We start from the raw sequence: 15,005 nt of genomic DNA, 5'->3' as shown, positions 1-15,005 counted from the left end.
GACTCAAGTTTCCTGTTTTTTATTTTATTTTGTAAAACTTACAGGAAGTTGAGCATACTATTTGCAGTGACTTCAAAACTCTCTTCTGATTGGACGAGCTAACTTACACTCTCTTCGACCAATCAACGATCGCCTAGGTGGAGCAAGTATGAATACTTAAGGAGGCCGCTCCGACCTTGACTTATCAACTTCACTTTGAAGACAAACAAGAAAACTCAACAATGTCTGGAAGAGGAAAAGGAGCAAAATCCAGAGCCAAGGCTAAGAGCCGCTCTTCAAGAGCCGGACTCCAGTTCCCAGTGGGTCGTGTCCACAGGCACCTGAGGAAAGGCAACTATGCTCAGCGGACCGGTGCTGGCGCTCCCGTCTACTTGGCAGCTGTCATGGAGTACTTGACGGCTGAGGTCCTGGAGCTGGCTGGGAATGCAGCCCGTGACAACAAGAAGACCAGGATCATCCCACGCCACCTGCAGCTGGCTGTTCGCAACGATGAGGAGCTCAACAAGCTGCTGAACGGAGTGACCATCGCTCAGGGCGGCGTGCTGCCGAACATCCAGGCTGTCCTCCTGCCCAAGAAGACTGAGAAGGCCAAGGCAAAGTAAACGTCTAAGACTTCAACAACAAACCAACGGCTCTTTTAAGAGCCACCCACTCGAACAAAAAGAGTCATTTCCTCTCAAGTCTTTGTTGAAGAAGAGAAGATAATGTTCATGGTAAATGGTGTTTCTTTAAAACTTATATTTATATTGATTTTTCTTATTCTAGGATGACAGTTGAACTTCTTTGGCGCGGCCCTTAGGGTTCAGCTGATGTAACATTTCCCTTTTGGTTCCTCACACTTATCCGTTACCCCTTTCTTATGCCATTAATTACTGCAGACTATAAAGTTGTATTCATGAATTACGAAATATACATTATGTGAGCAGTGCTGCTGAAAATGATTTATAACTTGGAATAAAAACAAAGGATTGTACGTCCTTTGTTTAAATGTTTAATAATACACACACTACTACACAACATACAACGAAACAAAATGAAGACTCGTACAATCGAATGCCTTACTTATAGAAGTCTGATGCTGGACAACTACCATGTAAAAGGTTTTAACCTTATCTTCCCATCAAGTTACACATTTTACATGATTTGCAGCTTTAAAATAACACAAAAAGATATTATGATGACCAACAAAACCCCCTCCAAAACAAATCAGAGAAATGAAAAAATTAGAAACTTCATGTAAATAATTCCATACCGTAGCATGGTATTCTTCTTTCTATTGGCTGAACTGATAATTACATTAAACAAATAAATGGGCAAGCCCTGGCGGATTTTTAGCTTATTATTCAGATAAAAAGCATTTTCAGATCTATTTGAGAACCAGTTGTGACAAAATTTAAATTTCAAAAATGTCCTGTACATCCGTCACTGAAACGGTTTTATTTCGAAGGGTATTTTTCTAGACCGGAAGTGTATCAACTTTCATTCTCTCGCTTGAAATTCAAATAAAGAGAAAAAAAGTGGCGGGCTATTGCGTCACCCAGGATATTCCACTAACGTCCGCAGCCTGCCTTTAAATATCGGCACATAGAAAATTTTTACCATCCGTTCGTCTGCTCAGTCCTACTGAACTCATCTGAAAATGTCTGGCCGTGGAAAGGGAGGAAAAGGTCTTGGAAAAGGAGGCGCCAAGCGTCACCGTAAAGTCCTTCGTGATAACATCCAGGGTATCACCAAGCCCGCCATCCGCCGTCTGGCTCGCCGTGGAGGAGTCAAGCGTATCTCCGGCCTCATCTACGAGGAGACCCGCGGTGTGCTCAAGGTGTTCCTGGAGAACGTCATCCGTGATGCCGTCACCTACACCGAGCACGCCAAGAGGAAGACCGTCACCGCCATGGATGTGGTGTACGCCCTGAAGAGACAGGGCCGCACTCTGTACGGCTTCGGAGGTTAAACTCTGCACTAAACAACACAACGGCTCTTTTAAGAGCCACCCACTCAAACTCTAAGACGTGATTCCTAACTTTGATTATCTATATAATGATCCATGTATGATACGTATAGAAATTAGTTAGGCATAACATCCAGTCGAATATATACAGAATACTATAAAATGATAAATGGATAAATTCTTCACATTAATAATCCATGCCTACCCATGTGAAGACTTTAATGCTCTAACACTTGAAAGAAGTTTGAATGGTCAAGATAAGATCAAATTTCTTTTCAAAATTGTCCAATGACAAAGTCTAACATAGTTAATATAGAAAAAAGAAATATATACAGAAATAGCAGACTAGCTAAGGTACATATATCATAAAAAGATCCCACATTCTTTGATTTTAGATAAGGAACACGGGGACTGAGTCATACATCCGTTCCCTTATTACAAACATAAATATATACATAGAGTACAAAATGTCATGACTTATTTTGGTTTAAGGCACGATAAAACACTTATCCTTCTGGAAAACTCAGAACAGAAGGAAAAAAATAAGAACAGATGTTTTTCATAATGAGCTGAGTTCTGCAATGAATGAGTGAAAAAATATATATATATATGTTTCAATACATACTCAACACATGAAAGAAAAGGGTTTTGTTTTATAAGAAATTTACAATTAATGGAGATAAATATCATCCTTCATGTAATTTATTGTCGTTTTAAATAACTATTTTAATGTTTGAAGTTTAACAGGTTAAAGCACAGGTATGTGATTTCTACAAGCTGATCCAGAAGAGCCTCCAATACACACACACACACACACACACACACACACACACACACACACACACATATATATATATATATATATATATATATATATATATATATATATATATATATATATATATATATATTTATATATATATATATATATATATATATATATATATATATATATATATATATATATATATATAATGTGAATAATACATAATATACCATATAATATATATAAAATGCTGCAGTTATTTTATTTACCTACCCTTTTAGGTTTATTATATTTTACTTTTCTATATATATACATATATTGCACAACAGTTAGTTCTCCATCCTCACAGTCTAAAAACATGCTCATCAGCTTATGAATTTATACATATACATCTATACACACACACACACACATATAAATATTTATATATAAAGATAGAAAGGTAGAATGTAATTTAAAAAAAGGTAAAATACAATAAATACAAAGCATTTTACAATAAAAGCAAGAGTCTCCAGTAAAAGCACATGTATATATATATATATATATATATATATATATATATATATATATATATATATATATATATATATATATACAAATGTCTTATTTCCTTTGTTTGTGTTTTGGCAGTTTAACTGTCTAAACCACAGGAAGTGGGCCCCAGCCCGCCAAAAAAACAAAGACCATCTTGTCCCCCTCATTTCAAACCTGATCACATGGTTACCGGCTCAGCCAGTTGCAGAGTGGGGGCAGCACAGCTCTGTTTGCATCCCCCCTCTATATGAACCGAGCCTCATACAGGGAGAGGTATATCTCTACGGTTACACCAGAGGCATTAACATGAGCGGAAAAGCACCAGCACCCAAGAAGGGCTCCAAGAAGGCCGCCAGCAAGGCAGGACCCAAGGGCGGAAAGAAGGGAAGGAGAAAGGCCAGGAGGGAGAGCTATGCCATCTACGTCTACAAGGTCCTGAAGCAGGTCCACCCTGACACTGGTATCTCCTCTAAGGCCATGGGAATCATGAACTCCTTTGTGGCGGACATCTTTGAGCGCATTGCCGGTGAGTCCTCCCGCTTGGCTCACTACAACAAGCGCTCCACCATCACCTCCAGGGAGATCCAGACTGCTGTCCGTCTCCTGCTGCCCGGTGAGCTGGCCAAGCACGCCGTGTCTGAGGGAACCAAGGCTGTGACCAAGTACACCAGCTCCAAGTAAACAGCTCTGCTGTCTACACCATAAACCAAAGGCTCTTTTAAGAGCCACCCACTCTGACTTTAAGAGCAAAAGTTCTTATCTTGAATGAAAATGCAATATTTTATTACTGTGAATTATAAATGCAAATATATATATATATATATATATATATATATATATATATATATATATATATATATATATATATATATATATATATATATATATATATATAAATAAATGTGTCTCACTTCACTGTGGAAACACCCTAAATTTGTAGCATGACAAACTTTTTTTACTCTATGGAAATGTACTTACCATTCAGAGCAAGTTCTGTGCCATAAATCTATAGATCGCAAAGTGAAGTATAATTTCTCCCTGTAGCTGTATTCTGTTCTATCACCTTAACCCTTCACCGATAATTGTTTTCAACTTATATTTGCAAGACGTTGGATTAAAAACACACTTATCCTAAATAATAAAGTGCAAAACAAAATCTTGAGTTGTCAGGGTTCATCTGATCATTGAACTAAGTTATATAGCGACTTGCTAATCACCTCAAGTTCTTTCCCACAGTGCTTAAGCAATTATTGTCTTTTAACTTTAAATCATTAAATTAAAATTACAACTTTAAAAAAATCGCTCTTAGTGATAATGAATTATGTTAGTAAGAAAAAATCCAATTCACACTCTGAATTTGTCTTTAAATGTCATAATTGTAACTGAGGTGTAAAACTATTCATCACTACTTTTTTAGAAGTTAAACCTATAAAGACAAACGTGAAGTAAAGTTTAGACAAAGTTAACAGAACTCGGGAAGGTGAATTAAAACAAACACTCAATAAAAAAATCATTTGAATGTTGTGTTCATGAAACCACTCTTCAAACAAAACATATAAATCTGTTAATGACATTTATTGTTCAGATACAGTCGTTAATGTTTTACTTTCAAGCATGCTTGAAATCTACAACTTGATTTTTTTTCCTTTAGTGTGTAAGAAATTATTATAAGTATCAGGAAACTAAATGTGCTAAATGGGTTTAAACAGTTGTCTTCTAGTTGAAAATGAGTCGTTAATAAGGTGTGAATTGCTTTTCAGCTGTACTTAAAAGTTGTCAAAGGTGTGTATTATTAATTCTTAAAAAGTATGCCCCGTGGCTTTATGAGTTGATGTAAAAACAGGAAATGAAAGTTAGCTGGAACGTGTCATAGCCTGTGGCATTAACTTCCGTATAGTGAGGAAATGTCTCAACCAATCACAAAGAGGAGACAGCACATCTACTTTGCATTGCACCAACTATATAACAGGAAGTTTGAGGAAGCAAGTTTATGCATTGTTTTGCAAACAACTGAACTCACCATGCCTGAATCAGCACCCAAACCAGCAGCCAGGAAGGGCTCCAAGAAGGCCGCCAGCAAGGCCGGACCCAAGCCGGGCAAGAAGGGACGGAGACGCTCAAGGAGGGAGAGCTATGCCATCTACGTCTACAAGGTCCTGAAACAGGTCCACCCTGACACCGGCATCTCCTCTAAGGCCATGAGCATCATGAACTCGTTTGTGAATGACATCTTTGAGCGCATTGCTAGTGAGGCCTCTCGTCTGGCTCACTACAACAAACGCTCCACCATCACCTCCAGGGAGATCCAGACCGCTGTCCGTCTCCTGCTGCCCGGTGAGCTGGCCAAGCACGCCGTGTCTGAGGGAACCAAGGCTGTGACCAAGTACACCAGCTCCAAGTAAACAACTCTGCTGTCTACACCATAAACCAAAGGCTCTTTTAAGAGCCACCCACTGTGACTTTAAGAGAAATATTCCTGAACCTCTCTGATGTCATAAAAGTTCTGAGAGTATATAGTCTATATACGAGTGTTCTAGAATGTTATTGACTAGCTTGTTCTGAATTAAGCTCCACCCACATGCACTGTAAAAGCACGATTCTTGCCTTCCATGAAAATGCAAGATTTCATTCCTGTTGCAGAATAATGTAAATGTTTATGGCCATGTTATATTTTTCAATCTTGCAATCTGAAATGCTTTAAGACTGTATGTGGCTCACTTCTAGGGATAGGTACCAAAGTGGGTACAGACTATTCTGTCAAAAGTACTTGGTGCCGATTTAGTCAAATCAAAAGGTACCATGTTAAAGTATCTAAATGCACCCGTCTGACTGAGAGAGTGGAAGAGCAGGCAATTTTTCATGCTGGACATGAACACAGCATTGCAAGGTTGTTACCACACACACACACACAAAAGCGCAGAAACTTGGTACCATTGAGTACCGGTATCGATTGCCAGGTGCTGCGCATCAGTTCTGTATCGTTTCTTATGTCAAAAGGTACCCATCCCTACTCACCTCCCTACGGTAATACTCTGAAACTATAACATGACATCCTTTGTTTATTCTATGGAAATGTACATACCATTTGGAACATGAATAATTTCTGTGCCGTAAATCTATTGATTAAAAAGTGAAATATAATAATTTATCTCTATATTCATCTCTGTAGCTTTTCCATACTATATCCTTAACCCTTCACAGATTGTTTTTTTCAACTTGTATTTGCAAAGTGTTGAATCAAAAACACACTTGTCTTGAATAAAGTGCAAAACAAAATCTCAAGTTGTCAGGGTGAATCTGATCATTCAATTGAATTGTCTATAGACTTGCTAATGACTGTATGTTTTTTCAGACAGTGCTCATAAAATTATTCTATTAACTTTCAATCATTAAATCACAATTACAACTTTTGACGATCGCTCCTGGTGATAATGAATTATGTTGAATGTAAGGAAAAAAAAACAATTCACACTCTTAAGTTATTCTTTAAATGTTGTTCCTATTGTAACTGAGGTGTAAAATCATACATCACGACTTTTTTAGAAGTTAAACAAACATGTAAAGTCAAAAGTAAGAAGTTAAGAAAAAGTTAACACAACTTGGGAAGGTGAAGTAAGACAGACCCAAAATTAAAAACCATTAGAAATAATACAGATGTAAAATGGTGTTCATGAAAACTGCTTTAAGCAAAACATTTAAATATGTTAATGACATTTATTGTTCAGATACAGCCGCTAATGGTATACTGTCTTGAATGTTTGGTGTCTATAGTTTAATTTTCCCTGCCTTGTGTTTTGTTTTCCTGTAGTTTGTAACAAAATAGGCCACAAAAAATGGACTGGAGACATGATTAAAAGTATCAGGGAACCAAATGTGCTAAATGGGGTTTAAACAGCTGTCTTGTACTTGAAAATGAGGCGTTAATAAGGTGTGAATTGCTTTTCAGCTGTACTTAAAAGTTGTCAAAGGTGTGTTTTATTAATTCTTAAAAAGTATGCCCCGCAGCTTTATGAGTTGATGTAAAAACAGGAAATGAAAGTTAGCTGGAACGTGTCATAGCCTGTGGCATTAACTTCCGTATAGTGAGGAAATGTCTCAACCAATCACAAAGAGGGGACAGCACATCTACTTTGCATTGCACCAACTATAAAAACAAGAAGTTTGAGGAAGCAAGTTTATGCATTGTTTTGCAAACAACTGAACTCACCATGCCTGAATCAGCACCCAAACCAGCAGCCAGGAAGGGCTCCAAGAAGGCCGCCAGCAAGGCTGGACCCAAGCCGGGCAAGAAGGGAAGGAGACGCTCAAGGAGGGAGAGCTATGCCATCTACGTCTACAAGGTCCTGAAGCAGGTCCACCCTGACACCGGGATCTCCTCTAAGGCCATGAGCATCATGAACTCCTTTGTGAACGACATCTTCGAGCGCATTGCTAGTGAGGCCTCTCGTCTGGCTCACTACAACAAACGCTCCACCATCACCTCCAGGGAGATCCAGACCGCTGTACGTCTCCTGCTGCCCGGTGAGCTGGCCAAGCATGCTGTGTCTGAGGGAACCAAGGCTGTGACCAAGTACACCAGCTCCAAGTAAACAGCTCTCTGCCTGCTCCATAAACCAAAGGCTCTTTTAAGAGCCACCCACTGTGACTTTAAGAGAAATATTCCTGATTCCTACAAGTGGAACTTTTATGATGTCATAAATGTTCTATAATGACTCGACTCTGTATGTGTTGAAATATATATGAAATACACTTAGTCCGTACGGATGTTCTAGAATGCTATTGACCTGCTTAGTCAATATTAATTCAGAGTGAAGTTTAAATGTAGCAAGAACACATAATGGCAATCTGTCCAGCTGTCTATCCTAAGGTTATTTAAACTTCAATTTGTAATATACACATTTGTTTCACTATTTATACAGAGAATTTTTTTATACACAACCATGATCTGCCGCAACAGCAAGTTTTTTAAGTTCTCAAACTTTTCTCCCTGGTTAAAATTGATAACTAACATAAAATATTTTGATAAATGAAATATTAAGAGACGTGAACTTTATAATTAGGTTAACCCCTCACTGCCGGAAACAATTAATCTGATCTATAAATCCTGTGTTTTTGCAGGTTATATTTAATGTATACATATGAAGAGTCTTTGACTAATATATAATGGCACAGTGCATTTGATACAAATTAACAGATATCAGCTGTATACAAAGGTAAATTTTATCTACATCAAGACCTGACGCTAACGTCTCAATTTTGTGACAACATCAAGGAGTCAAATAAATTTTTTTCTCCAAAGGTCTTTTTTTTTTTTGTTTGTTTGTTTTTCACAGCTTTCCTCCTCTCTTTATACATATTATCTTTCATTTTATGTTTTTGCTTGATAACATCCGTATGTGCCCTGAACAGGTGCCTGTGAGAAAGATTTCTGTGTTCAAACCCTGTAATTCATACCCAGCCATCCAAGTGTCTGATTTTGATAACCAAAATCAAGACGCCTCAAGACATTTGTGTACATCAAGACGTCTTAAAGGTGACATATCATGCTGATCCGTGATTTAATACTGACATATAATATAATAAATTTGAAAACAAGACCTTTCACCCCCTGAATTTTCAAAAAATGAGATATTGTATTTTTTCTGATATCCTAGAATGGGATTTGATGCCTTTGAAAATAGTATATTGCCATTTGACTTCGAGATTTCGACCTTCATGACGACACGAGGATCCTTTCTTTTTATTGGAGTAATCTGATAAAGCAGCTCCTCCTCTGTGATGTCAGTTAGTCACACAACCGCCACCGAGGGATACACCCACCAAGAGCCGAGTATAAACGTATAAACTGTACATGTTACAGTACCGCTTTGACTCACCACACTGAAGCGTCCTGAGATGATCTGTGTCCAGGTGGATTTTCTTCCCCCTGAGCTGCAGAACCGTCCGGGTCTGACTCAGGGTCCAATACAAAAGGACGTATCCTACACTCTGCCATTTTATTAGTGCTATCAATGCCTTACGGTGAAGTTTTGGCAAACAGCAAACTCGCTCGATCTGCCCCATCCAGTTGGCGATTTTTTAAATACTGCCATGCTGCAAAAACCGCCCCCTGGCTTTACCCCCTCCGCCCCTCTGATAGAACTGACCAATCAGAGCACAAAGGGCTGTGACGTTGCGAGGTTACTGGAGGTCATTCTCCAAACGGAGCGTTTCAACGAGATCTTCAGAATGGCCTAAAATGAGGATATTGAGAACGCTATTGTGGGGCAATGAAGGAACTAAATGACTTGTACTGAGGGCAGAAATGCTTTACAGGCATCCTAGTCTGGCATAGTGAAAAGGAGAAACAAGCATGATATGTCCCCTTTAAAACAAAAATTTGAAGATGCCACTCATGTCTTAAGACATGACATGAGGTGCACCCAGACAGATTTTTGTGTCTTGAAGACATATTTTATTCGTCTTAAGACATTCACATCTTAAGATGTCTTGAGACATAGTATGTAAATCTTTTATAATGTTAATGAGGTGTTAATAACATTATTAGTAGTATTTTTTTCAAAATTTAACTTCAATTATTTTTAATTTCCTTGAGAACTCTGGGTAATGGTATTAAGGTAAAAACAAACAACTGAATGAACAAGTTAAAAATGAAAATATTTCTTCTAATATTTCTTTCTAATGAAGAAAGATATGGTTAAGTACTGTAAATTTTTGGTGTAACACATGTTTTCAACGGAAGGTGAACATAAACAGGAGGTGACATTAAGTTTATTAATGTGTGTATTGAAAAATGAATTGAATGAATTTCACACAAAAGTGTGACAAATTAAACAATTTAAGTATATAATAAACATTAATTATTTCATTTAATTAATTTAATTCTATATAAATATTGAATTAAATTAATTGAATGAATTTAATGAATGAATAAATTAAATGTTTACACACACACATACACGCACCATAAGCCCCCTCTGTGTTATGAACTGAAGCCCCCTCACCAAAGGTTCAGCCTTCTGCTTGGGTGAGGGATACCTCTTCAGGAGGAAGAGGGCCTTGCTCCTCTCTAGAGCTCATTTCTGGCCCCCTTCATTGCCTGGAAGAACAAAATATGTGTAAACAGTTTAAACACCATATCTCCTGCATAACAAAGAGATAGCATTATCGCTGGGATATATGGAGGGGGATGTGATGGAGGTGGACTATGGGGTCTTGACTATTGAACAAGTTGTTGAACTGCTGTTACATCAAAATGATGAGATTTCAGTCTGTTTCAAAGCAAATTAAAGTCAAACCCCTGAGCCCAGTTTAATTAGATAATAAGAGCCTGTTATTGTCTGGTTTTGATTGTTTTACCTACGAATTTCATATTATGTCTAAACACTTGGAACCTTATATCTAGATGTATGAAATGTATTGATGCCATATCACCCAGGATGAGTAACATCTAAATATAGAAAGTCTCAAAAACTGCATTAGTAACATGTTTTAAAAATGAATATGAGTGAGTATGATCAACTTTATGCTTTATTTCATGATCACTTCAACAGATCAAAGCCACAGTATTTAAATTAACCTAACAAAACCAATCTTGTTTTCTTGTTTTGTGATTTTTATTATTTAATAAATAAAAAATCAGATGTTTTTGTTAACTGTAAGTTTGACACACTCTGCTGCAGGGATGACTGGACCGTTGAAAACCGCCGTTGTCTCTGAGCGGGAAGTTTAAATTTTTAAATTTCTGTCATTCAATTGGCCTCTGTGTGAGTCACGTGCCACTCCTGGCCCAATAGGCGTTTGCCTTACTTCCGCTCTCTGGCTATATAAACAGGACTCTGCCTCGGTCTGAATAACCGTCTTGTTCTCTCAGAGAAGAAAACTCTAAGCCGAAAAATGGCAAGAACCAAGCAGACCGCTCGTAAATCCACTGGAGGCAAAGCCCCCAGAAAGCAGCTGGCCACCAAGGCTGCCCGTAAGAGCGCCCCAGCCACCGGCGGCGTCAAGAAGCCTCATCGCTACAGGCCCGGAACCGTGGCTCTCAGGGAGATCCGCCGTTACCAGAAGTCCACTGAGCTGCTGATCCGCAAGCTGCCCTTCCAGCGCCTGGTCAGGGAGATCGCTCAGGACTTCAAGACCGACCTGCGCTTCCAGAGCTCCGCTGTCATGGCTCTGCAGGAGTCCAGCGAGGCTTACCTGGTGGGTCTGTTCGAGGACACTAACCTGTGCGCCATCCACGCCAAGAGAGTGACCATCATGCCCAAAGACATCCAGCTGGCCCGCCGCATCCGTGGAGAGAGAGCTTAAACTGTCACATTTAAACACCAAAACGGCTCTTTTAAGAGCCACCTACATTCACAGAGAGCATTCATCCCTTCAATTCATAACCAGAAATCAGATCTTTGATATTTGACACGATATATGTATATTATAGTTATGTAGAATGCAGTGCTATATTTAGTCGCTACATTTTTCATTAATATGGAGTGGTCTTGTATGTATTAGGACTTCGTTCGGCCGTGAGATTTTGCCACATTACGGGTATATTGCTTAACTTGTTACATTTTAAAAGACTCAGAATCAGAATTATTCGCCGTGTACTTCCACAATTCATGCAATTTGACCTCAGTTTGAGCTGCACTCTCTTGGTACAATTGTTGTGAAAGGGCACTGGGAACCGCCACAATAGATATCAAGTAGTAGAAAAGATATTTAAGCCTTAAAGTTACCCCTTTTACAATGGTATTTGTCTAGTATACCGTTATCTGTGGACAATAAGTATCAAAACGTATTTTACTTTATTTACTTGTTCTAACACTGGTTAGTCATATTTACAGAAGAGATAGAAATAATGTAAAATGACATGTCATATTTAATTGTATTTATTTATAGTACATTGAAAACAGAGTTAATATAGGTCAGGAACCACGTCTTTATGTTTGAGTGGGTGGCTCTTAAAAGAGCCGTTGGGTTGTTTAGTGTTGGAGCAGAGTTTAACCTCCGAAGCCGTACAGAGTGCGGCCCTGTCTCTTCAGGGCGTACACCACATCCATGGCGGTGACGGTCTTCCTCTTGGCGTGCTCGGTGTAGGTGACGGCATCACGGATGACGTTCTCCAGGAACACCTTGAGCACACCGCGGGTCTCCTCGTAGATGAGTCCGGAGATACGCTTGACTCCTCCACGGCGAGCCAGACGGCGGATGGCGGGCTTGGTGATTCCCTGGATGTTATCACGAAGGACTTTACGGTGACGCTTGGCGCCACCTTTTCCAAGACCTTTTCCTCCCTTTCCACGGCCAGACATTTTCAGGTAGGTACAGTAGGGCTGAGTAGACGAACTGATGCTGAAAATTTTCTAAGTGCCGATATTTAAAGGCAGGCTGCGGACGTTAGTGGAGATTCCTGGGTGGTGCAACAGCCCGCCAGTTTTTTTCTCTTTATTTGCGTTCCAGGCTGACTCACACTAATGGTATTTCCGGTTTGATTCCAGCCTTCAGAATAAAAGCAGAAAACAGTTCATCGACACCTTTTTGGCTTATATATGAGCACACAAAATCATATTTATTATTCACTAACTATCTTTAAGAATACGAGGAAATCACACAACAGACAAAAAAATAAATGAAAAATCATGGATCAATGTATTTTCCTATGGCTGCTCATGAGCTACGCTATCTTTTTCTGTTAAAGGAAAAAAAATTCTACTGTTTCCTTAAACTCTGTTCCACTGCATATACAGTTCATATCTAAAGTTCATAAGTATACTGATTCTTACAGAAAATTGTAAAATGAAAAATAAATATGCCACCATTGACTTTAAGTGCTTTAATCACTTGTACACTTTCAATGTGATTTTTCATTATTATGTTGTTGTTGTTGTTGTTTTTTACACAAGTTTAAAGTGAAAAAGGAAAGCATTAAATGCAAAGTAATAATATCCCACTGAATACCCTCAAGAGACAGCTGGGTTAAACTATGTAACTTATTCATAATTAACTAGATAAAAGTAACTCTAAATTGCAACAAAGTTTATGTAAGATTTTTTTAAGGATAAATCTGTAGTATATTTCTAACTTTTTTAATGTAATTTGATTAATTCCTTCAAGTTGATCTTGTACATAAACCTTAAGTATGTAATACATGTAATCTTTTATTTAAAGTGTACTTATTCATTTGTGTTTTATGTATTTCTTTCTGACCTGATCTTTCGTATGAATCACAAGAAGTTCTTTGAAGAAAAATACTCTGTGCACCATCAACAAACTATCCTCCTCCATGTGTTTTGCGATGGGTTACATTAGTCTCATTACTCGCTGTACACTTTTGTCAAGCAGTGAGTTAAGGTTGTTTGACCTGTAACTAATGAGGTCAGTGCACAAGAAAGCCCCTAATATGCACTTTAAACATTGAAATGGATGAAATTATCACAGGGGGAGTATGAGCTAACATCTTCTATCCCCAACATGATAGGTAATACTTGCTTGATGAGTTTCTCTTAATGTTCCAAGCATTCAAAGTTTTATTTTGGTCATGGTCTAAGCTAACTTATGAGACAAAATCAACACAAGCCAAGAAATATAAAGCAATATCTGTTGTTGTTATTATACAATGCTGCCTCCTACAGGAGGTTGACAGAAGTTTTTATCCACCTTAAAACTGTGAAACACTGGACATAGATAGACAGGACCATCACTTTAACTAAAAAAATACCTGTTATATGAAATATATAAAATGTCTACATGAGAGGTTGCCATAAACACATAATTTACAGTCAAACAGCAATAATGATTTACAGTTAACTCAAGCAGTGTTATAGTTAAAGGAATCTGTCTTTGAATTGAGTGGGTGGCTCTTAAAAGAGCCTTTTGGACAGTTATGAAAAGTGAAGCTTTACTTTGTCTTGTCAGCCTTCTTTGGCAGCAGCACGGCGTGGATGTTTGGCAGCACGCCGCCCTGAGCGATCGTCACTCCACCCATCAGCTTGTTGAGCTCCTCATCGTTCCGGATGGCCAGCTGCAGGTGACGTGGGATGACCCTGGTCTTCTTGTTGTCACGAGCGGCGTTTCCAGCCAACTCAAGGATCTCAGCGGTGAGATACTCGAGGACAGCAGCCAGGTAGACCGGAGCACCTGCACCGACACGCTCACTGTAGTTCCCCTTCCTCAGCAGTCTATGGACGCGGCCCACTGGAAACTGGAGCCCAGCACGAGACGAGCGGCTCTTGGCCTTGGCTCTTGATTTGCTTCCTTTTCCTCTGCCAGACATTTTTGTTGAGTGATTGTCGAAGGTTGATTATGAGATGAAAGTTGCCTGAAAAGCTGTACCGAGTCCTGTGGCGATTGTCTTTATATACAGTGAACATCTAACATATCATTGGTTGGCTGCACCCACAGTGCCAGTCACCAATCATCAAAGTTACAGAACGCCACGTCAAACTTCCAGGATGTCTGTCGAAGGTGCGTGACTTCCGCCAAAGATGTTGCATGAATTTTCAAAATAAAGCTCAATATTTTTTAAACTTGCAAAACATAAAGTGGAGTCAACAAATCTCTTTTTTTAAATTACATTCTATACATGAGATTAGAGATGAAGGGAATTATGTTAATATCTGGAGGCTCTTTCAGACTTCTGGATCCACCTGGAGAAATCACATACCTGTGCTTTAACCTGTCTAACTTCCAAAACTAAAATAATGAATAAAAATGACGTTATATTGCATAAAGAATAATATTAATCTCCAATTCATGTGAATTTCT

At 38.6% G+C, this 15,005-nt stretch overlaps 8 protein-coding genes across 8 annotated transcripts; 6 read left to right on the top strand and 2 right to left on the bottom strand.

Moving 5' to 3' along the window:
- The first annotated feature begins 191 nt into the window (after positions 1-191).
- Positions 192-871, top strand: LOC141810745 (histone H2A). The gene has a single exon (XM_074698538.1). The coding sequence runs from the start codon at positions 222-224 to the stop codon at positions 600-602; it is 381 nt and encodes a 126-aa protein (XP_074554639.1). The 5' UTR covers positions 192-221; the 3' UTR covers positions 603-871.
- A 757-nt stretch (positions 872-1,628) lies between these two features.
- Positions 1,629-1,951, top strand: LOC141810799 (histone H4). The gene has a single exon (XM_074698617.1). It carries the CDS (start codon positions 1,640-1,642, stop codon positions 1,949-1,951), a length of 312 nt encoding a protein of 103 aa, XP_074554718.1. The 5' UTR covers positions 1,629-1,639.
- Positions 1,952-3,544: 1,593 nt separating this feature from the next.
- On the top strand, positions 3,545-4,053 carry LOC141810733 (histone H2B type 1-B-like). The gene has a single exon (XM_074698523.1). The coding sequence runs from the start codon at positions 3,555-3,557 to the stop codon at positions 3,927-3,929; it is 375 nt and encodes a 124-aa protein (XP_074554624.1). The 5' UTR covers positions 3,545-3,554; the 3' UTR covers positions 3,930-4,053.
- Positions 4,054-5,072: 1,019 nt separating this feature from the next.
- LOC141810718 (histone H2B-like) lies at positions 5,073-6,398 on the top strand. The gene has a single exon (XM_074698491.1). The coding sequence runs from the start codon at positions 5,153-5,155 to the stop codon at positions 5,648-5,650; it is 498 nt and encodes a 165-aa protein (XP_074554592.1). The 5' UTR covers positions 5,073-5,152; the 3' UTR covers positions 5,651-6,398.
- A 795-nt stretch (positions 6,399-7,193) lies between these two features.
- On the top strand, positions 7,194-7,842 carry LOC141810734 (histone H2B-like). The gene has a single exon (XM_074698524.1). It carries the CDS (start codon positions 7,457-7,459, stop codon positions 7,835-7,837), a length of 381 nt encoding a protein of 126 aa, XP_074554625.1. The 5' UTR covers positions 7,194-7,456; the 3' UTR covers positions 7,838-7,842.
- A 3,237-nt stretch (positions 7,843-11,079) lies between these two features.
- On the top strand, positions 11,080-12,077 carry LOC141810293 (histone H3-like). The gene has a single exon (XM_074697690.1). It carries the CDS (start codon positions 11,145-11,147, stop codon positions 11,553-11,555), a length of 411 nt encoding a protein of 136 aa, XP_074553791.1. The 5' UTR covers positions 11,080-11,144; the 3' UTR covers positions 11,556-12,077.
- A 25-nt stretch (positions 12,078-12,102) lies between these two features.
- LOC141810295 (histone H4) lies at positions 12,103-12,704 on the bottom strand. Its single transcript, XM_074697692.1, has one exon. It carries the CDS (start codon positions 12,551-12,553, stop codon positions 12,242-12,244), a length of 312 nt encoding a protein of 103 aa, XP_074553793.1. The 5' UTR covers positions 12,554-12,704; the 3' UTR covers positions 12,103-12,241.
- Positions 12,554-14,813, bottom strand: LOC141810294 (late histone H2A.2.2). Its single transcript, XM_074697691.1, has 2 exons — positions 14,144-14,813; positions 12,554-12,740 (listed from the first exon to the last, which is right to left on the bottom strand). Exons 1-2 carry the CDS (start codon positions 14,512-14,514, stop codon positions 12,713-12,715), a joined length of 399 nt encoding a protein of 132 aa, XP_074553792.1. The 5' UTR covers positions 14,515-14,813; the 3' UTR covers positions 12,554-12,712.
- Positions 14,814-15,005: the final 192 nt, after the last annotated feature.

Source organism: Halichoeres trimaculatus, unplaced genomic scaffold (assembly GCF_033239565.1).
Source record: "Halichoeres trimaculatus isolate MK-OKI-2021-1 unplaced genomic scaffold, fHalTri1.1 fHalTri1_scaffold_21, whole genome shotgun sequence".
Taxonomy (NCBI): Eukaryota; Metazoa; Chordata; class Actinopteri; order Labriformes; family Labridae; genus Halichoeres; species Halichoeres trimaculatus.
This window is presented reverse-complemented; position numbering and strand designations above follow the sequence as displayed.